The 22,709-nt window shown below is 36.9% G+C and overlaps 1 protein-coding gene across 1 annotated transcript in view; it reads right to left on the minus strand.

The window, feature by feature from the left end:
- The window catches only part of FBN2 (fibrillin 2), a 234,011-nt gene that overhangs the window by 136,720 nt on the left and 74,582 nt on the right, over positions 1-22,709 (minus strand). Inside the window, exons 6-9 of the mRNA XM_063454155.1 lie at positions 14,092-14,289; positions 9,075-9,200; positions 4,589-4,714; positions 670-822 (exon numbers count right to left, since the gene is read on the minus strand). Coding sequence (XP_063310225.1) covers positions 670-822; positions 4,589-4,714; positions 9,075-9,200; positions 14,092-14,289 — 603 coding nt within the window. The remainder of the gene's footprint in view (positions 1-669; positions 823-4,588; positions 4,715-9,074; positions 9,201-14,091; positions 14,290-22,709) is intronic.

Genomic DNA, 22,709 nt, shown 5'->3' on the forward strand with positions numbered 1-22,709 from the left:
TACGTAAGTATTTTCTTACTCTGACTTTTTTAGCAACTTCTCAAGTTAAGTTTGCAAAAAGCTTCTCAAAACCATTGTTGTGTAAAGGATTTCAGTATCAAAAATAGACTTAATCCTTTGGTCAATCCCTTGGCTCCATTAGCTCCAATGAGTTAAGCTCTGCAGTTCAGGGCTGGCTCATTTGCCGAGGGCATCAGCTAACCACTCTCAGCCAATGAGATCGGCATTGCATGGTCAGGCTTAACTCAATGGTAGAGCTTCAGGAAGCAGACAAGTTGTCAAACAGTTATTAAATGGTTTGACTTATTACTCTGGTAGCGCTTCAAGACACGCCTGACACTATAACAACTACAGCAGGCTTTCTAGGCTACGATACTTGGACTGTGTATTTAACCACTGCAGAAGCTTTAATAAAGATACATTTGAACTAAGTGCAGAATGGATGTTATAATTTACAACCTGTTCTAATTTAGAAACATCCATCATTGTAAATACTAATAGCATTATTCACTAAAGTCTGACTTTTTGCTAATTATAACAGAATAGCAAAACGGAGTCAAAAAATACCCATGTTTTTACTATGTCTGAAATGGATACATTTTCCAGATCATCTATCTTTGCCTCAGTTTTTCCATTTATTTTGCTAAAACAGAGTTTGGTTCTACTCACCAGAACCCCTGATTGGACACATTTCAGGTATAGAAGCCAGGGTCCAACAACGGCCAGATTCACAGCAACATTGCATTCTGGTATACCTTCCCGTCAACTCTTGTGCACAATGACCATTTATCAGACTAGAAAAACATACGCCTGACCTTTGATCTGTTTAAAAAATAAAATAATAGAGTATATATAATCAGCTTCACATTGATATCATGGGGAAAAAAAATCAAATACAATTCTAACAAGAATGTCACATCCTGAAACCATGAAAATATATGACTGGAAGTTAATCATATCATGGATGACTACAGATAGTGTAAATTGTTTAATCAGTAAGGTTTGTCTTAATTTAAAATATACACTAGCCACAAATTGCTCGAGCAATCATATTTTTATGGTAAAAGAAGCTAAAGTAAATTTGAGTTATATGTTTCATGTAACATATTCAACATCATTTTTGTCTAATTTGAGTTATATGTTTCATTTAACAAATTCAACATCATTTTTGTCAAACACTTTTCTAATTCCCCATGAAAATGATATGTTTTATGTGTAAAGAATGCATTACTTTGCCATATGGAAATTATTAGGGGTTTTTATTTCTACTTATTTCAGTGACAAAGGAATTTCTCTCTTGTCTATAAAATTAATAGATAGAATTACTTTTCCGATCTCTGAGAACAAACTTAATTGTCCATGGTACTAACAAGAAAATAATAGTCTTTCCCAATTCATCTAGATGTCCTCATCTCCAAAAGAGGTGCTAATGGATTTCTGTTGATCTGGCTATCATATACTGCAAGTTCTTTATAAGAGTTTTTTTTGTACATCACTTTATATTTCACATTATGTCTCTCTCTCTCTCTCTCTCTCGCTCTCTCTCTCATTGACCCCTCTCTCACCCTCGTTGTTTTCTTCCCCCTGCAACACCATCTCCAAATCATCCTCCCTTTCTTATGCAGTTCAGGTGGAATTTTGTTGGCCTGGCTATCATATTTCATGTTTTCGCCTTTGGCTCTATCTTATCTTCCTACATCTTTTCCATCCCCTCATTTACACTGCCCTTTCCCTCTTCCTTCCTTCCCTCCCTGCCTATTTCTCCCCCTAATTCTTACTGTACCTATGTTTGCACATGGATGGGAACTGCAATAAAATAAAACATTATCAATTTGCAATACTTAAAAAATAATCAAAGTAAAAAAAAAAGATAAAATCTATCAGAAAGTGTGTGCTCTAAATGTGAGTGTATACAATAAAACTTAACTTTAAATCAATATCCTGAATATCATAAAAATATGAGAGTAACAAAAATGAATAAAAACAGCCAAATGGAAAGTACAGCCCTCTGATGAGCCACTCTAGCGAAACATGCGCGTCATGTGCTCAGGACTCTCACTCGTTATATTTTTGGTGTTAGCATTTACTACTGATCTTATAAAAGACAGCCAACACTGCAAGCAGCAGTTTCCTTGTTTCACATGGTAGTGCAGTCCTCCTGCTACTGTGTATCAATTTGGTTTCCACTTGTATCTCAGATGTATCTCAGGGGCTACAGCGGGTGGTGGTACAATAGAGTAGGATTTTCTTAAGGGGTACCTTTGAAAGCACATTCGATTCAATATTAGGAGATATACGTTTGTGGAATTTTCCCCTTTTCCTCTATACCTTTAAAGCCGTGTAATTTAACAAAGACGACAGTATTACATTCATGTACATTTGCATACCTAGTTTACTTCCAGGATCCTAGTGAGATATACCTGTTGTTAAACCAAGTTTTTTCCCTTTTATAGAGGACTGTACTTTCCATTTGGCTGTTTTTATTCATTTTTGTTACTCTCTCATATTTTTATGATATTCAAGATATTGATTAAAAGTTTTATCGTACACACTCACATTTAGAGCAAACAATTGGTGGATTTTTAATTTATTTTTTTTATTCAGTTTTTTCATCTTTTTTATATATACCAATATTTATAATGGTTACAAAATGCAACTATAAAAAAGTCTAATGTCGTGAGACATATTTAATTTCAACTGATAAAACATAAATTGAAAAGAAGATTTAGCTCCTCTAATATGATCTTATAGTTATTCTGGTAAAGTCATACATAGTGATATATAGTGTATACTCTAACATATTTTAAGTTGCACTCCTGGAATGCATTTGATATATAGTTGTCAGCACACACTATCATAACTTGGCTTCAGTGACCCTATCTGTCATCATAGGAACACTTGCAACATTAGATGATGTTAATCTTCTGCTTTTGAATCATGGCACTGTCCAAAATTCTTCTGGTTGTCTTCCAAACCAAACCCCATTAGAGTACACAGCTTTCATCAATTTGCTGTGAAATACAACTACACAGCAGCCTATTAAACCAGCCAAACAAATTCAACCTCAGCCGAAAACCCAATGACTTGCTGGTCCACTCGTTCAACCTTTGAATTACTGCGTAACTGATAGCAAAACAAAACAAAAGTGAAACCTAGCTGTTTCAAAATGTGTCTGCAAGCTGGATATTTTGTTTATACTTGGAACCTATTTGGATACATTGAGTAAAGTTTTGCAAGTACAAATCAGTTTTAACCTCAAGTGATCCAAGAAGTGTCTACACAATGCGATTATTAAAAGGTTACCTGAGGACACTGAATCAAAGTCAGAAACGTGCTATGTGTATGAAGTATTTACTGTTCTTTTTGGACACAGAAGTCTCCAAAAAGCTTTGTGCTATTGTTTTGATGGATCCCTGATAACATTTAAGTGCTTTATTTCTGGAGTGTTAGAGATGTATTCTATTTATTTCTAAAGACATTTATCAGGAAAAATACAGTCTCTCATTCTTGAAAACATATATGATACAATAGGCTTTGTTTCCTAAATAGGTTTTGATGATTTCAGAGCTGTCTGGTTCTCCACTTTCTCCGAGTTGGAATCGTATTTCCTATATGTAGCAGAACCTGCTATTGCTTTGATGTCAGCCATCTTGCTACTATCAGCCATATAATGGACTATAACCGAGCATTGTTACAAAATTGTTCAATAGTTCAGAATATTAAAAAAAAAATTAAGGAAAAAAAAGCATTTTAAAAGATAGAAAACAAAATACAGTTTTATTTTGTTTTCTATGTTTTAAATTACTTTAAAAAAAAATTTTTCTGAAATATTCTGAACTATTGACAATTTTGTAACAATGATTTTTCCTCATCGCAGGGCTCACCAGAGAGAGGAAGTGCCTCTTTGCTGAGCCTGGTGGTTATTTGATTATTACACTAACTGTTGCAAAACTTAAAAGGGGCACAATGCATGGTCTCTCTATGCATCTCACCCATTAAGTGGGTAGGGGTTTAACATTTGAAATACACAATGTAAGTTTGCTAGGTTCCCTCTCTTTTAAATGTCACATTCTACCTGTTCTGCCTGAGTTCCCATCTCTGGCAGTGTGTACAATTCTCTCCTTTTTGAGTGGAGCCATTAAGCAGATTTTCCATGTAACTCATTGGGGAATATGTATCAAAGTCATGTAATTCGCTAAATCTTTAATATAAAATTTTTAAAAAATGGCATCTCATAAGAAAAAAAAATTGAGAGAAGAGGAGAAATTAAATATTGTTCCTATTTCTCTTCTTCATTTGCAGAATTTGCCCTGACTTTGCCTTGTTTGGTGTGGATTATGATATAATTGGCTTAATCTCTAATAAAAAAAATAAAAGAAAACAAATTCATGAAAAAGGTTTAACAGTATAAAACGTTATAGGAAATGTTCAATGCTTTATTTCAATAGTGTACATTCCAAAGAAGTGACAACACCCTTTAATTCCGGTCTGAGTTTGTCGTGGTACATTTTGTCATGTTATATGTGCTTAATATGCATTGTGATATGCTTATTATTTATGTAAAATAAATGTAAAACTATGTTCTTACCGATGCATCGTGAGCCATCCAGAGAGGTAACAAACCCACGCGGGCAGAGGCAGTAGTAGCTGCCAATTGTGTTCGAGCATTCTCCTCCATTGCAGACACCAGAAATAGTGGTGCACTCATCGATGTCTGCAATATAAAATGGAATATATGGAAAAATAAACAGTTAAATTAACCGACAGAAATCAAAGAAAAGCAAAAATCCAAAATAAAGAAAATGTAATCATCTGTCAAGGTAGAGTTAAGCTACGCTTTCCAAAATGTTATACCATGATAGAATACCTTACACACGAACAACATTATGTACTAAAGTGAGAATTAAGGTGAATTCAAAATAGATTTCATTTTTATGGACAAAATAACGGATTTGTAAAGCAAAGCACATGCAAAGAGTCACAACTTGATTATTAAACGTAATAGGAAACACTGTTAAAGGAACACTATAACATCAACTAATATTATAGCGTTCCTGTCTCTACTAGTATTAGATGTGCCCGTCCCACGTCTCCATGTAAGGCAAGGAAAGGGTTAAAAATCCTTCTTTACTTACCTTGTTCCATCAATGTGCTACTCAACTCTCCTCCCCCAGCGGCATCACAGAAGAGGCATGGTCTCCTTTACAATGGTCCAATCCAATGTTCCTCAATGCATGCACCTAACATTAACATTAAACTTTCCTATAGGAAAGCACTGAATCAATGTTTTTCTACGGGCTTTCATGTCACGTGACCAAATTTTACAAGGTCAGTAAAGCGGAAGCACGTATAGATGCTGTCATACTGACAGTCACTGGAGGAGGATTAACCCTGTAGTTTCTCAAAAACTACAATATTTTAGATTGCAGGGTTCAGAAGAAAGGAACCGTGGCCCATATCACTTAACTGAGATTAAGTGGTCTGGGTGACTATACTGTTCCTTTAAACAAAAACACATACATTCCATTATGACAATATTTATATTGTGGAAATAAAAAAAAATATATATATATATATATATTTAACAGAACTATATTTAACATGTACAGCATACCATCCATACAGATAATAAATCGGTAGTTCAAATTGACATTAAAAGAGGCACTTTAAACACCATTGACAATACAGTTTATTTTTGGATTTCTAATGCAATGTCTTTGGAGGTAGTCTCTGATATTCAAAGGGTTTGACAAAAAACTGCGCTCTCCTATCAACCAAAGATTAGTTCATAAATTCATCCAAATTTGGATGCCCATGTTGTGCTCTGCAAATTTTTAATTGAAGCATATTTTGGATCCGGAACTGATTATATGCATGGTTCTACTAGACTGTTATTACATATACCTATATTTAACACTATACACAATGAGATTAATAATAGGATATAACTAAATAATTGGAGCTATTTTGTAATGTAGATATCTACAAAAAGGAAAATAAAAACCGACTGCTTTAACTCATAAAAACAAACTTTGATTTGATCCTAAGAATCACTTTTACAGATTTAACCCCTTAAGGACCAAACTTCTGGAATAAAAGGGAATCATGACATGTCACACATGTCATGTGTCCTTAAGGGGTTAAGTAGATTCCTTTAAATTGAAATACATTATTGTTTCTTATTTTGTTGGATGGTTTAAAGATATCATGGATATAAAATGTACAATTTTGGGAAGTTACAGGATATGTATGTTTTTGGAAAGGGCTGTTCCATCTTCCAAATAAAAACATTCTTTGAAATAGAATCTGCATTGTGGTATCGAAAGCCAAACACTTGAAATAAAGCTAATAGTTGAAAATTCCAAGACTTACCAAAGTCCAAGAATTCTGAAATCTTTATATGAAAAGAACACATTAAGGTCAGAACATAAAGTGTTGAAGGAGATGCCTTTTCACTTAATCTTGTGGGTCCAAATTTCTTAGGAATTTTTTTAAAAAATACACGTTTTAATACAGATGCTTTAATACAGATGTTTGAACATAAAGATGTACTAATAATTTTATTAAAAAACATGTTTAGGCAAATTTGTGTTGTCTTTAACAGTGGACAGTGTAGCCAGAGCAACTAAAAATGGATGACAGTATACCACCCAAGATACAGGACTAGGTAAAAGTTAAAGGAGGTTACAGTGAGGAAGAAAAATTGTCCAAAGACATTTAGCCTTTTGAGTGATGGCTGTGGGGAGAATAAGAGCTATGGGAGATGATGTTGCAATTCTCTCCTTCTGACTACTCAATCAAGAAATTAAGGGAAAGTACTCAAGCTGTGGTGGAAGACAAAATTAAAGTGTCTCTGTCACCACCCTCAGTGAGCTTTCAATATTTCATGAAGCTAAATTAAAATTTTATGGCAAGACTGGAGGCTTCATATTTGCTTTACTTCCTTTACTGAAGTAAAGAAATAGTTAAACAGTTTGAACAAAAAACAACCAATCAGAATACATCTAGTCAGTAATATATGGCTGTGAGACTCCTCCCAACTCCTGTTTCTTTGCTGCTTGCCTCCCAGGTGAGTCAATTCTAATTATACAGGCCTTTGCCAATAGGTTTATGTATAATTATACGTTTTTCTAATACACTTTACACTTTAAATGTCTCTTTAATTAAATTTTCTCTATATTTTGGCTTATTTTTCTTTATCCCGTTTGTTTCCTGGGTCTCTACCCTTGGGGCCGAGCTTTGTCAGCCCACAGGGCCTTGGTCCTCACTTTGGGCTCCCCACAGTATTCCACTGTGTTGTCCACTGTGTTTTTTCCTACTCCACTATTGCCGCCCACGGTCTTTTGCCGACCGCGATCTGGCTACGGTTTGTTTTTTAGTTGATATTCAGCTCACATGAATACTGCCGCGATCTGTTAGCGGCTTCATTTTTTTCCTTTCCCGCGCTTTTCTGTTATGCGTGCGGCTCTGCCATCTTGGTGTGCGCCAGTTTATCTCGCCGATGGAGCTTATTCTGCCTGTCTTGCGTTTTTGGCGGTTATTTCCCTATTCCTACTGGTTCCAAAGTAGGTTCCATAATTTTATTATTATCTTTTGTTTATACCTTATTTTAATGTATGCATTTATTCTGAGTACCTCTATCTCTGTTTTCCCCACTGACAGGTTCAGACAACTTGCTTGATAAGAGTGTTTTCTCCTGCAATATCCGTTACCTTCATTATTATATCCAAACAAACAATAAATCTGCCACAAGGGTGACCCCCTTGTTTATAACAGAAGACTCCTGTTTTTTGCTACAGCGGTACAATGGTGTCTGCTTGTTTGCTTATAATTACTATTATTGGTATTATTTTTAGATAAACTTTGGGTGACCCCCACTTATTACTGCATTTCGGGTAACCCCCATTTGCCCACCCAGGTGAACCAAAGCTTGACTTCAAATGGTGACCCCCTCTTACATCTGGGTGACCCCCACTTATTTTCACAGGGTGACCCCCTGTTGTATCACCAATTTTACTAAATGTAATCAAATTTAGATTATTTGGTCATTGACACTAGAATAATCCCTAATTAACTTCCAACACAACCAAACTATATCACAAGGAAAACAAAAGAACCTGCTTTGTCCTATGGTCAAAGGGAATAAGGGTACGAGGGAATACAGAAACAAAGCTTTTCACTAAATTGTGAGCCATAGATGCCAAATTGGAAAAAATATCCAAGACAGCTACATTTTCAACCAAAACAATAGCCATTTAGACGGTAAGCTTCACCACATCCTACATGACAAACCTGTCCTATTGCAATTATATGGATATCTCATTCAACCATTGAACAGCACTGTGGAGTTTAACATATTGAGTTCAACATATTGAATATTTCAGACAGTCCTATCCACAACATCAGAGGAAAGCTATTTATGGGTAATTATTGTAGATGATTTAAAGGTAGGGAGGCAATGTAATAGAGCAGCAGGAAATGCTAGTAGAATGCTTGGTTCTATGGGGAGAGGTATTAGCAGTAGAAAGAGATAAGTGCTCATGCCTTTGTACAGAACACTGGTGATACCTCGCTTGAAGTATTGTACGCAGTACTGGAGGCCGTATCTCCAGAAGGATATTGATACTTTGGAAAGAGTTCAGAGAAGGGCTACTAAACTGGTTCATGGATTGCAGGATAAAACTTACCTGAAAAGGTTAAAGAATCTTAAAATGAATAGCTTGGAGGAAAGACGAGACAGGGGGGATATGAAAGAAACATTTAAATACATAAAGGGAATCAACACAGTAAAGGAGGATAGTATACTTAAAAGAAGAAAAACTTCCACAACAAGAGGACATTGTATTAAATTAGAGGGGCAAAGGGTTAAAAATAATATCAGGACGTTTTACTTTAGTGAGAGGGTAGTGGATGCATGGAATAGCAGATGTAGTTTAAGCATGCATGGGATAGACATAAGGCTATTCTAGATATAAGATAAGGCCAGGAACTGATGAACGTATTTAGAAAATTGGGCACACTAGATGGGCCAAATTACATATGGGAGGTTCAATGTAGGCTGTTACTATCCTTACCTTCACATTTCTGAGATGTTTCACTTTGCTTGTGGCCGGCAGGACACCTACACTCATAAGATCCATCGGTGTTAATGCATGTTCCTCCTTGGCACAGACCAGGAATTGCCTGACATTCATCAACATCTGTAAAATAAAAGGATCATAGAGAAACCCACTGTTAAATCAAAAAGAAATTGGAAACCTTAATTACAATATGAAAATATGTAAAATATGTATCCAATTAGGATGATCCCTCAAAAATATGGTTAGTAGAAAGTAAACCTATATGTGTCCCAAATAATTAAGCACCTTTGATTCATGGATCTATGCACATAAATGCTATATAATGCCATCATATTGTTTGATCACTTTATATGTGTGAGTTATTCAGTTCATGTCATATAATTATTTTTCTTATCAATGAATTTGGTAACATAAAATTAATTTGGCTTATTGTAAAATATTAGTGAGCATACATTTGGGACATATACTCGAGCAAATGAACACCTCCATCAGTTTCTGAATAGTGAAAAGCGTAACTAGCTAACCATATTGTTGGTCCAATGAAGAGCGAATTTAACTTAATATACATTAGTCCTTGTATTCTGAGTGCGACATAACTAACTTGACGATTAAATTGTACTCACATATTATTTAATGTATATTTAATTCAGTATGATTTTTCTTTTAATCTCACCTATTAGAAAAAAAGTATTAAAAAAAGAGACCTCGATTTTTGATGAATTAAAATAAGCAATTGATTAGTTACTATTGTAGGCAAGCACAGTATATTTTCATACATATATATATATATATATAACAACAAAGAGTATAGTCTTTGAAATGTGAAAATAAAGTCCTATAGGCTAATAAACAGAAGTATGCTTGCAAATTCAAACTAGTGTGGACTTGCTGTACTGGCATTAGGAAATCGTTTAGGTTCCCTGATAGTTAATCTGGTCTGGCTCTGGACTCAATTACTTTTAAGGTGTAGGGGAACTACATGACTGGAAGGAAAGGGTGACTAGTATCTCCAGATTATTATGTCATTCCCTTCCTTAGACATTTATATCAAATATATTTTAAACATTTTATTTCATAAATCTAGGGATATTATTTAAGCTGCTCTTGTAGAGTAACGTTAGAGATGAAGAAGATAAGGGGAATGAGAACCTAGATCAAGAAGATGATGAAGAAGAAAAAGAACAAGAATAATTTTGATGATATCTCAAATTAGAAACACCTTGGCTCTTAATACTTCAGTGATATGTGAAGTACCACATTGTAGATTGCCAAAGCATTAGAAACACAAACACAAATCAAAGACATATATGCACAGAAAAATGTGCAATGATGACTTGCCCCACAGCCTGCATAACAATATGCAAGTAGAAAACATTCAGAAACATTAGACAAATACCCAGGAAATAATTTATAATTTACTGTGATAACTTCAGCCTTAAAGAAAATATTTCTAAGGATGTTTGCCTTGATAACCATAAGAAAGATCATAGGGACATGTTTTGATTTACCTAGATTTCAGTAAGGCTTTTGACACTTTTGCTGATTAAAAGGTTAATCAATAAACTGCAATATTTAAGTATGGATTCCAATATTGTTGAATGGGTAAGACAGTGGCTGCGTGACAGGCAACAGAGGGTTGTAGTCAATGGAGTATATTCGAAGCAAGGTCTAGTTACCTGTATGGTAGAACCTCAGGGATCTTGGACCCATTCTCTTTAAGGTTTTTATTAGTGATATTGCAGAAGGTCTTGATGGTAAGGTATGTATTTTTGCTGATGATACTAAGATATGTAACAGGGTTGATGTTCCAGGAGGGATAAGCCAAATGGCAAATGATTTAGGTAACTTATAAAATTGGTCAGAGTTGTGGCAGTTGACATTGGATGTGGATAAGAGCAAGATAATGCATCTTGGACATAAAAACCCAAGGGCAGAGTACAGAATATTTGACAGAGTCCTAACCTCAACATCTGAGGAAAGGGATTTAGGGGTGATTATTTCTGATGACTTAAAGGTAGACAGACAATGTAATAGAGCAGCAGGACATGGAAGAGAGAAAATGGGTGTTACACAGTGCGTACTCAACATATAATATGTGCATTGAGACCTATTACTTTACTCTCTCCCATTATGGAAGGTACATCTCTCAGTATATCACTAGTCTTTCCTGGTTTTTATCTCATTATTTTTCTAGCTTGTAAATTATGTGTCCAAACCAGAACCATTTTTCGATGGTTTTCCATCCAGTTCCAGTTGTGAGAGTCCCACTCTGTTGGCAGATAAAGTTGTTGCAGAATGGACAATGACGGAGCTGGAGGTATGCATTCATCTTCCTGAATTCATGTCATAAAGTTGGCAATTTGTTTGCGGTGAATAGAACACAATTCTGTTTGCATATTTGTTAGTGGTGAAGCTAAATTTAATAATATATGTGGCAAGGTACGTATCCACATTTTTTTTAGTTCAGGACAATTACAGAACATATAAACAGAATGAAAATGTTCAGAGAATCCCCACTGCTCTATAGAGCAAAGTATGGAGCATGCGGGATGTCTTAGCCCCGACAACCAATGAACACGGCCATGCAACTATAGTTTATTCTGCAGAGAAATCAGTTTTTTTCTGCAAGACTAGATACAGTGCAGGCAACTGGTAAGTCAATGTATACTAAAATAGTTTTAGTATTTTACGTGGGACGTCACCAGGGCACTCCTGACCTCATAACTAAAACAGTGAAATTTAGTGATTATAGTGCTTAGGTTGTTCCTTAAAACAAAGGAGTTAAAGACCCCCAAAGCAAACACCTCATACATTTGAGATCCAATAACAGCTCTCTATTAAGTAGAGTGTGTCACTAAAATAATAAAAGTTTAGAATTTTGACATAAGTTGCATTCAATTTAAAAGCACAATGTCATTGACCTTGGGTATTTATGTCCATGGAAACCTTTGACAAATCCATCCTCTGCTCATTACTTTATCTCTCATTTATTTCTTTGATCTCTGTTGAAATATCCAGTCCATTTTCAAAATAAACAAGTGAAAAAAAGAAATCTCAGCAGACCCGGGCTCATCAAGAAATAAAAATATGTTTCGTAAGATTACGCAACCAAATTTGTGTAGCACTTTCTAAACGCATAAAATAGTCCATTTTATTTCAGATTACTGTCTTATGTCTAGGTTTTTACATCAGGATATATATAATTTTCACGAATGACTTCCATTTATTTGTCAGCAAATTATTAATCGTCTAGTTTTCTACTCCTAATAATATTTTCCACATTAGGGTAAATATATCAAAAGCAGTTTGACACTGGTGTTTCAAAGTCTGTCCACCTTCGCATATTCAATAGTTCCATCAATCCATTTATTTATTTGAACGTTAGTGATTTAGGTCATTGATAATACAAAAGAGAGTTTTCAAAATCTATTGAGCATTAGTCAATGTCCATGGAAGAGGCTGTAGATTGCAGATGGTTGATGTGTAATGTACTACATGTACAGACAAACATGTTTCATAATGGATAATGCCATTAACAAGGCAACATAGGTCAATTTGGAGTTAATAATTCTGTGCAGGTAATACTGTATGTTTATTGCTCTGCAGACTGACTTTAACAGTACATCCTATGTTTTCAGACTATTCTAAAACTATGCTAAAATAAGTTTGAACCCCTTCCTCAAGGCATACCAACAATGCAGGCATCGCATAATTCAAAGGGTGAATATTCTTAGTCAATTGTCGATATTTACAAAAAAATCGACTATTGGTGTGCATTTGGACAACTGGATTGGGTTATACTTTACTGAGATGTACTTCATTATTATAGTCATATATATGGAACAAAAAGGTTAAGGCTACATGTGGATAAACAGACAAAGTCATTATCTGCTCAGATAGCAGCAGTAAGTAAAATTTAAGAAAAACTATGGAAAAAGTTAACCTCAAACTGACCAAGTAACCTACTATTGTTGTTGGTTTTCCCGTAAGGACTGGTAGTAATTTCACACCTGCAAAAATGCACTTGAATTATTTGGGGTACTGGCCAAAGGATTTTCTAGCATAACACTCCAAAGCAGATCTAACCACTTTGATTGTCAAAGTGGCCTCATTTTGTAGACCATTTGTACTCTAAGGGGGTAAATTTATGTTAAACAGATGTTTGAGTAATTTCTCCCCAGTAAAACAGATCAGATCTGGAAAAAAATAATTCTCTGTGTTTATGTTTATGTCTGAAAAGATTATCTAACCTCATTTATGTATTTTTGTTTAACTAAGAGGTCTAAGTATATACATACATTCACTTGCAAAAACATTGATGCTCTCAGTATCTGTCATATCACACGCAACTATTTAAGATAGCTCACAAAATGTATGCACATTACCTCCTATATCTTCACTGCACAAAAAAAGCATTTCTATTAGATAATTTTCCAATTCAGCTATTTTCCTTTAAAGTGTGCAATTCTTTTGACATTTCTCCAAACTTCTGTTTAATGTATGGGACATTTGTAATGATACCCTTAACATATCCACAATCAGCCAAAAGGGCTCAAAAATGGTACTAGCATTACAATTAAAGAGCCACTGCAAGAAGTTCACTGCTTTTAGTTACAGTCCCAGTGAAAGCATGCATTCAATTACACATTTTTCATTGGTAGTATATTTAAAAGTAGCAGATTTCTTGCGTTTGCCCTGAGCAATTGTCGGTCATGGGTTTAGCCTCACTGAGCAAAACAAACATAAAGTATCAAGACAGGTTGTCTACTTGACAGCCAGGGAAATGTAACAAGGCTAATTTATAAAAGTTCCAATTTGTTTTTGTAAAATTAAAAAAAGATGACACACACTACACACATAAAGCACTTAAGCAAGCAGAAGTGCTTTAGGGGTCTGAGATGTTAAGAAAAACATTGGTGAGATTTGACTAGCTTTGATTCTTGTACCAATGCATGTTGCAAAATGTTTATTTTTTTCTTTAATTTAATTTTATTAGTATGAACATTCATACCTTGACATGCTCCACTGCGTATGTTGGGAATAAAACCACGTCGACAGGGTTGGGGTTGAGCAGGGCACATCTCACATGGGTGTCCCCAAGCACGTCCAATAGTAGCACAGCAGAGAGTTTTTGTGCAAACAATGCCAGTCACTTGACCTTGACACATTTGATTGGTGACTTGAGTAAAACAAGGTCCGGTTCTGTAGTCTAAGGAACAAAAAAAAAAAAATATTATGAGCATAGTATAGATATTAGCAAACATGAAAACACACACATGAAATGAGATAATAAAACTCAATATACTGTGAAAATCACCTAGAGTGAGTTGAAGATCACTGGGTGAGTTTCCATGATTGCCTACCAAAGTTGTCACAATGACTTAAATTTAATATTGATTTGTTTTACATATAGACTTGATGGAATATGATAATTATCAATTCACTATTGAAAATCCCTTCACCATTAACCACTGTCAGGGTTAGTCAATGGACAGTGACATGTCTATAACTGACAAGGAAGATTTGTAAGATTTTTTTCAGTTTGGTTATTGTTTGCCTAAAATTTTGACTTTCTTGGTCAATTAAAACAATTCTACAACTATGCAAGGGTTTGTTATTATCTGACAGATGTTTGAAATAAAGGTCAACCATTGTTTACAGTTCCGCTAAGCAAAATGTTCCTTTTCTTTAAACTTCCAATAGGATGATTTCAGAATGACAGAGGAGAAGGAGACATGGAAACCTACCATAGGAGGAAAAAAAAAAACACTTCTTCATACTTAAAGGGACACTATAGTCACCAGAAAAACTACAGCTTATTGTATTTGTTCTAGTGAGTATAATTAGTTCCTTCAGGCCTTTTGCAGTAAACACTGTTTTTTTCAGAGAAAAGGCAGTGTTCACATTACACAAAATGCACAGAATACAGAGTCTCAGTATGTGACAACAAATATATACCACCACACTCTAAAACACCTGTGTGATAACCTCTCTACTCACACACAAAGCAAAATATGTACATACAAATCAGGTGGAGTGTAAGGTGGACCTTGAATTCAGGTATCACAGACAGCTGACAGTATATAAAAAACACAACCTAGTGCAATATAATCTGGTACATATACATGTATAATAATCAACAGATGTTGTACTCACAAACACAGAGCCAGGCTGGTGGGAATATTAGGAGGGATTCCACTCCCTGGCTGAGCAGAATCAAGAAGTGTGCCAAAGATCTTCACTTAATAATGTGTTTATTGAACACATACAAATAAAATAACAGGCAGTAAATACTGCTAAGTCTCTAGTGAGTTTAAATACTTGCAATGTGTTCACATTGCAGTCTAGGGATACCTCTACTGGCCACTCCTCAGATGGCTACTAGAGGTGCTTCTTGGTGCAGCACTAACATAAGGAAAGTTCAGTGTCTCCATGCAGAGAGTGTAGACACTGAACTTTCCTGAATGAGATGCACAGATCCAATGCATCTCTATGAGGAGATGCTGATTGGCCAGGGCTTTGTTTGGCTTGTGCTGGCTCTGCCCCTGATCTGCCTCCTTGTCAAGTTCAGCCAATCCAATGCTTTGCAATGGGAAAGCATTGTGATTGCCTCAGATCACAACTTCTGAAGATGTCAGCCAAGAAGGCAGATCAGAGGTAGAGCCAAATGCAGCAGACTGGAATAAAGTTAAGGTTATACTCTATTTAGGGTGAGAAAATTGGGCCAGGGGGCTAGATTGTATTTTTAACTGCTTGTGTTCATGGCTCTATAGTGTTCCTTTAAGCGGCAGTATATCACAAAGCCATTCTTACGCAATAGATTGAATCTCCACCCGATACACTTACTTAAAATTTTACCTGTCTCATTGCTGTCTTTTATTTAGAATGAACATGTATTTCCATAAAAAGAATAACTTAACCAAACATTTATTTGCAAAATGGCATTCATTTCTACCTCGTTACTGATAGGTTACATGCTAAATGTAAAAGTAGCTTTCAATAGAAATCATTGTATTCTTTGAAGGTCCTCCTGGGAGGAGAACCTATTCCTGTTCAGACACTCTCACTAAGTTTCTGTGTAATAAGGGATGTCCTTATAACACATTGACCCGCGTTTCTTTACAGTCCTATTTCTAGTACGAATCTACAGAATGTTACTTGATCATGGTCATTACTTTATTGTAGAATGATAAATGCTTCCATTGTTAACCAATGTTATTCACTATGTTAACACACAGAATGTATTGTATGTCAAATGTTATTGCTCACTGTAAGATATGCTAACGTTTGTTCTGATGCTTATTTTAATTTCAAAAGCATGTTTGTTATGTGCAATAATTGTATTAGCACCATTAGTATAGTACCTTATTATACTATATATTTCGATATCTAAAACTTGGGTGAAAATGTTGATGTGTGAATTGAATAAACTATAAATACAGAGCAATAGTATTATTCTATTGTGGTGGGAGATCCCATGTGATATGGTTAATGACCCTTAATTGTGTGGCACTCTGCACTGTTTTTTAGTCAGGACTTTTTAAGAGAAACATATTTTTATGTTCCATTACATGAATACAATATTTTGTACACTCATGGTTTTATCATACAAACATGAATGAGCTGAAGAACAATTACTTTGATTTGACTGTGATATTCACAACTCATATAGTATAGCAAAAGGCAATATATCATTTTTAGAACTTTTATAGGAAGTTAAATACTAGTAATTTGTTTCTACATTATGTTAATGATTTATAGTCTATAATATATCTTTTATTACGTACTCACTCTGTGTTTGTCATTAGCGACATTCATTTTCGCAGAGGTTTATTGCTGGAAATCATGCATTTCAAGTCAAATTTGCACATTAAGCAAACCAAAATTGAAATAACAGAGGTATATTTATTTCACTCAGTCACATTTAAGAATCATTGATATTTAGGAAGAGAATGCATGATGAATTTTCAATTCTAGTAAGGTTAACTTACTAGAATATTCCATAAAATCATTAACGTCTTTTCTTTTTGTATGTCAGAGCACACAGAATAGCCTGCCAAAAAAAAAAAAATATGGGAGGAGAACATGCAAGTATGGACTTCATATTACTTTCAGGAAATCTGTGTTATTACCTATCTACAAGTTTGTACAGTGAAGAAACAGAGCAAGTTATTTGGTAATCTGTGAGTATAAAACATATAAAACCCTCATACGAATGAATCTTCTAAAATGACATATAGAAAATAATTGTTATTAATAAATAGAATAACTGAACTAATTTAGAATATTTCACTTTAGATAAACATATACAAAGTATACAGAACAAGATGTTTGGGGCAAGATTCTGACAAACTTATTTGTTTGCAAAATTGCATTATTTTTACACTTCTTAAATGATTACATATGTATTAAGGCCGTTTGGCCTGTATTTGTGGGAGGGGCTTAAATTAATTCACTCCCCTATATAAGAGACACCCCTTACCTGACTCATATCGCTTGAGGTCAGCATCAGAATGATTTTCACTTCCGGGTCATCCAGACGCCATTTTACCTGATTAATCCATGAGGTTTTCTAAGCAGAACAGTGTCAGGAATCCAGCCACAGGCTTTTCCGGCCTACCACCTTCTTTCTTTAATCCATCGCCGTGGATGGTGTCCAAGTGACTCACAAACCGTAAGTCGACCTACCCGTTACGCCAGGCATCAGTCCCACGGCACCATGCATGGGTCAGGTCCTCACTTTATGGCTGCATTTTGTCTGTCTGTTCTAAAACCATTGCATGTTCATGCATATCATTCGTTTAAACCCCCTACCGGTCTTTGGGTGTACTACAGGCTTCTTAGACATTATCGCATTTCATGTACAAACCAACGAACCACTGCATTTTCGCCTACACACTGACCCCTACCGGTCATTCGGTGTACTACAGGCTTCTCAGACATTATTGTATTTCATGTACAAACCATAGAACCACTGCATTTTCGCCTACACACTGACCCCTACCGATCATTCAGTGTACTACAGGCTTCTCAGACATTATTGCATTTCATGTAAAAACCAACCAACCACCGCATTTTTCACCTACACACTGACCCCTATCGGTCATTCGCTGTACTACAGGCGTCTTAGACGTTTTTTGCCTTTTTATGTACAAACCAATAAACCACTGAATTTTTCACCTACACACTGACCCCTACCGGTTTTTGGTGTACAACAGGCTTCTTAGACATTATTGCATTTCATGTACAAATCAACGAACCACTGCATTTTCGCCTACACACTGACCCCTACTGGTCATTTGGTGTACTACAGGCTTCTTAGATATCGCATTTCATGTACAAATCAACGAACCACTGCATTTGCGCCTACACACTGACCCCTACCGGTCATTCGGTGTACTACAGGCTTCTTAGACGTTTTTGCTTTTCATGTACAAAACAATAAACCACTGCATTTTCACCTACACACTGACCCCTACCAGTCATTCAGTGTACTACAGGCTTCTCAGACATTATTGCATTTCATGTACAAACCAACGAATCACTGCATTTGCGCCTACACACTGACCCCTAACGGTCATTCAGTGTACTACAGGCTTCTCAGACATTATTGCATTTCATGTACAAACCAACTAACCACGGCATTTTCGCCTACATGCTGACCCCTACCGGTCAATCGGTATACTACAGGCTTCTCAGACTTTATTTCACTACATAAGCAAACAAACTAACTACAGCATTTTCGCTTTTATACTGACTCCTATCTGTCAAATGGTAGGAATAACCCCTTAAGGACACACATGACATGTAATGACCCCTTTTATTCCAGAAGTTTGGTCCTTAAGGTGTTAAAGGGTATTTTAACATACAATCAGCATTTCTGACCCCTACTGGTCAACAGCAAAACTGTCTTCACATGTCATATACAATTTACCAGCCAATATAAATTACACATAAGATTGTTTTAAACATAACCATAAACCATAAATTAAACTCCAGCATGGGCTCAACTTCAGGTTTAATTCACAATAATTTACATTTCACACCAAGACCAACAGTGGTTCTATCAACACTGCCACCTACAGGTCTGTCAAGTACATTGACAATTTTCATGGGGTTTTACAAACACCAAAACACTGACACCTATAGGTCAACAGACAAACAGCATTTCACATACCAATCAGTATCCAACTACACTGCCACCTATAGGGCACTCGGCAGATCTCCAGTGCACTTGCATTTTGCAACACCATGTTCACTGACCCCTACCATTCAATAAGACATACAACAATTCACATAGCAAGCACTATATCCACATCTGGTATAAATACATATATTATTACACAGTAGCAGACGCATCTGTATATACGTAACTGGTAATATAGTTCACATACATTTTTCACAGCACGCTGCTCACGCAACAGACTTTCCCCTAGCAAGGGGACATACAACTTACAAGGTGGGGACAGACCACGTTTTCACTTGTACATACGGCACTTAATGGGTTAAGATTGATACATATTTAACCAGTATGGCTACGATGTTTAATATTTACACATCACGGCACTTTAATTTTCACATATACTGTACGTATTAAGATAAGCTTGGTCTATGCCATATTTCCTTATGCCATACGGTTTTATCCATTCAGGTTACAGTTACTACTAAAAAACCTATACGGATTGTCAGGTTCAATACCATACTACCAGGTACATACACCTGCTCACGTAGTTATTCATCTCTTACCTTCCCTGGAATAGTAATAGTGTACTGGCAATTAGGGTTCTAGGGCCCAATAGGTATTACCCCCTTTTTTCTCTGCATTATGCTTTGGTTAGTGGTCCCGCGAGGCCAACACCTCGCCTCACACTCTGAGGCATACACCCCTCGGGCCACTCGTGAGCTAGCCGCCTCGCATTGTATCATAGAGAGGGCCTCACCTGTCACTCCCCTTCCTATTTTCTGGTTACTGTCACCGAGAGGCCAACATCCTGCACAACGTTCAGTGGCCACACAAAATCCCCTCGGGCCAAGCATAGATAGAGCCTCTCAAGCCACTTGGCAACTAGCAGGGCCTCACCAGTCACCAAAAAAAACCCAAGCCTAATCGTTTCGCCTTACGGCTTAGCTAGCAAGCCAGTACAAGAACCCTGGGTACAAATAATAATTGCAATCTTTATTGTTATTTAAGTATTTCTCCAAAAGATGGTGAAGAATCACCTCTTCCTAGCACCCCGGCTAGAATTGATACACCTTCAAGCAGAGGAGATGTTGCTAGTCCATCAGCAATTAGATCCTGGACGATCCCACACATTACCACCGACCTAAGGAGGTGACAAATCCCCTACCCTGCTACAGCAAGGAAAGCAGAGTTATTCAAACTCCTCCATACATCAACGGACAACACGAAGGCAGGGGAAGGCCCAGCTACATCAACTCAGGTGACACCCAGGCTAAATTTATGATAGACTGGCAATCTCGAGTTGGTCACCACAGCCCTCACAAGGCTGGGCCTCACGCTACTCTACAACCAGCACCAACCGAAACTTGGTTACCTGGTACAATCAATTCTTATGACACACAAGACGTTAACCCTGCACGTATGATCCCAGCACATATATATGTATGATGATGTATCTGTGATGGTCAGATCCAGGGATTCCAGGTAAATCGGGAACTGACCATCCCTTGGTTGGGTTGGCATTTTGGAATATGTAGAGATGTTTATTTGTGCAGGTACCCATACGGAAGGGAGTTTGTCCCAAACAAATGGACGAGCACTCTCAGGCTCCAGGTACCAGCACCTCTGAACTACCAGAGACCATTGATATGAGTAGTTGCATTGCATATAGACTGTTGCATATATGTTCAAATGGTTCAGGGCACATGACAAACCATGTGTCCCAATACAACTTACAAATAACGTACTCACCATCTGTACACACTAATGCATTTTCAACACTACTGACTCATCACCCTTCCAGACTTGTAGTAGATTTACTAAAGCTCTGGAGCTTCAAAGGGCTCCCATACAGGTATCATAAACACACCTTCAAGGAATATAGCATGCCCTCACTTAGTCAGCACAACAAAACCATTGGCTGTAAACACACTCATAGCAAAGATTTGCAGAAGGGTCTTCCAATCTCCACAATTTACAGCATGGCACCAAACACAAACACATTGGTATTGTCACAAGGAATCTTCCCTTAAACAAAGACTAACCATAGACTTATTGGCACCACACACCTCCGCTACCCCAAGTCTCAACTCGCTCATACCCTCCGAGGAGTTTTCTTACTATACAACACCATTGATCTACCTTTACAGCTATCACTCAAGCATGGGTTGAAGCTTGGTTAAGTAAGACCAATATCATCAACGCAGTAAACGGCTACCATCTACCCTACACACTGTCACTTACATGGCATAAATTGGGCAATCCTTTCCCCGCTCAACTTTCGAGCTACAGATTAGCCTACTATCGATATTCGCAGATACTCTGTGCTGGTTATGATAACATATCCAGAGGCCTTACAGTCATACACTATCTAGAATACTTCTTGTTGATCAAAGATAACATATTTTTCACTAGAAACCTCACGGCAGCTTAGTCTGGTTGACCACTTGGGCGTCCCAGTACCCCATAAGAAACAGAAGGCCAGACACTAACATCACATTACTGGGCATATGACTTGTCGGCATCCATACACGCAAGTTACCACAAGACAAATAGGGAACATTCTCAACTACATCAATCACTACCTCCTGCTTAGTATTTACAACTGCAAGGAACTACAATCCCTACCAGGTTCCTTAATTTTGCCATGCCAATCATACCACAAGACCACGCTTTCACATCCAGAGTACTTTCCCCTTTTTTTTTTCCACACTTCCAACATGACGATCAGAGGATGTCCCTAGACACCTCAGTAACAGCAGACCTGCACATGGGGGGGAATTTCTTAACCACTTGGCATGGTAAAAGCATGTTCCTTCCAGGATTGTCTGACACTTCTCCAACCAGATGGTCAGACGCGGCGTCTATCACAGGTTTGGCAGCGATCTACCGGGAACGATTGCTTTAGAGCTGTTGGCCATGGAATCCAGGTTTGGACATTTTTCCACCACCTCAGCCCCTTTGGGAGATCTACCCCATTGTAGCAGCTGCTGTGGCATGGGGTAAATCATGGTCAGGGTCATCAATCCGTTGTTACTCAGACAACTAGGCACATGTCATGTCATATCATCAACAAACGCCACTACTCATCCATAAGGTCATGATATTTCTGGGGAACTCACTTGGTTGGCCACTTATCACATTTCACTTTCATGTACCAGACGGGGGTATACATCCCTGCCGACAATTGTCTCATTTATATTCCAGGCATGTTCATCATACAATTCCTACAGCCGCCCATACAGCACGGTCACTCTTTCGTTCCAGAGACAAAATCATGGATTAGACATACTCATGCAGCATAGCATGCACTATCCCACCTAGCACTTTCGTCCCATACTTGTAGAACACATAACACAGCTTTTCACCTGGCTTAAAGAATCTCATTGGAACACGACATAACTCAACCTGTGTCTTAACATTTCTCCTAGGTTTTGCTTCTTTTTGCC

The sequence above is a fragment of the Pelobates fuscus genome, chromosome 5 (genome assembly GCF_036172605.1).
Source record: "Pelobates fuscus isolate aPelFus1 chromosome 5, aPelFus1.pri, whole genome shotgun sequence".
Classification (NCBI taxonomy): domain Eukaryota; kingdom Metazoa; phylum Chordata; class Amphibia; order Anura; family Pelobatidae; genus Pelobates; species Pelobates fuscus.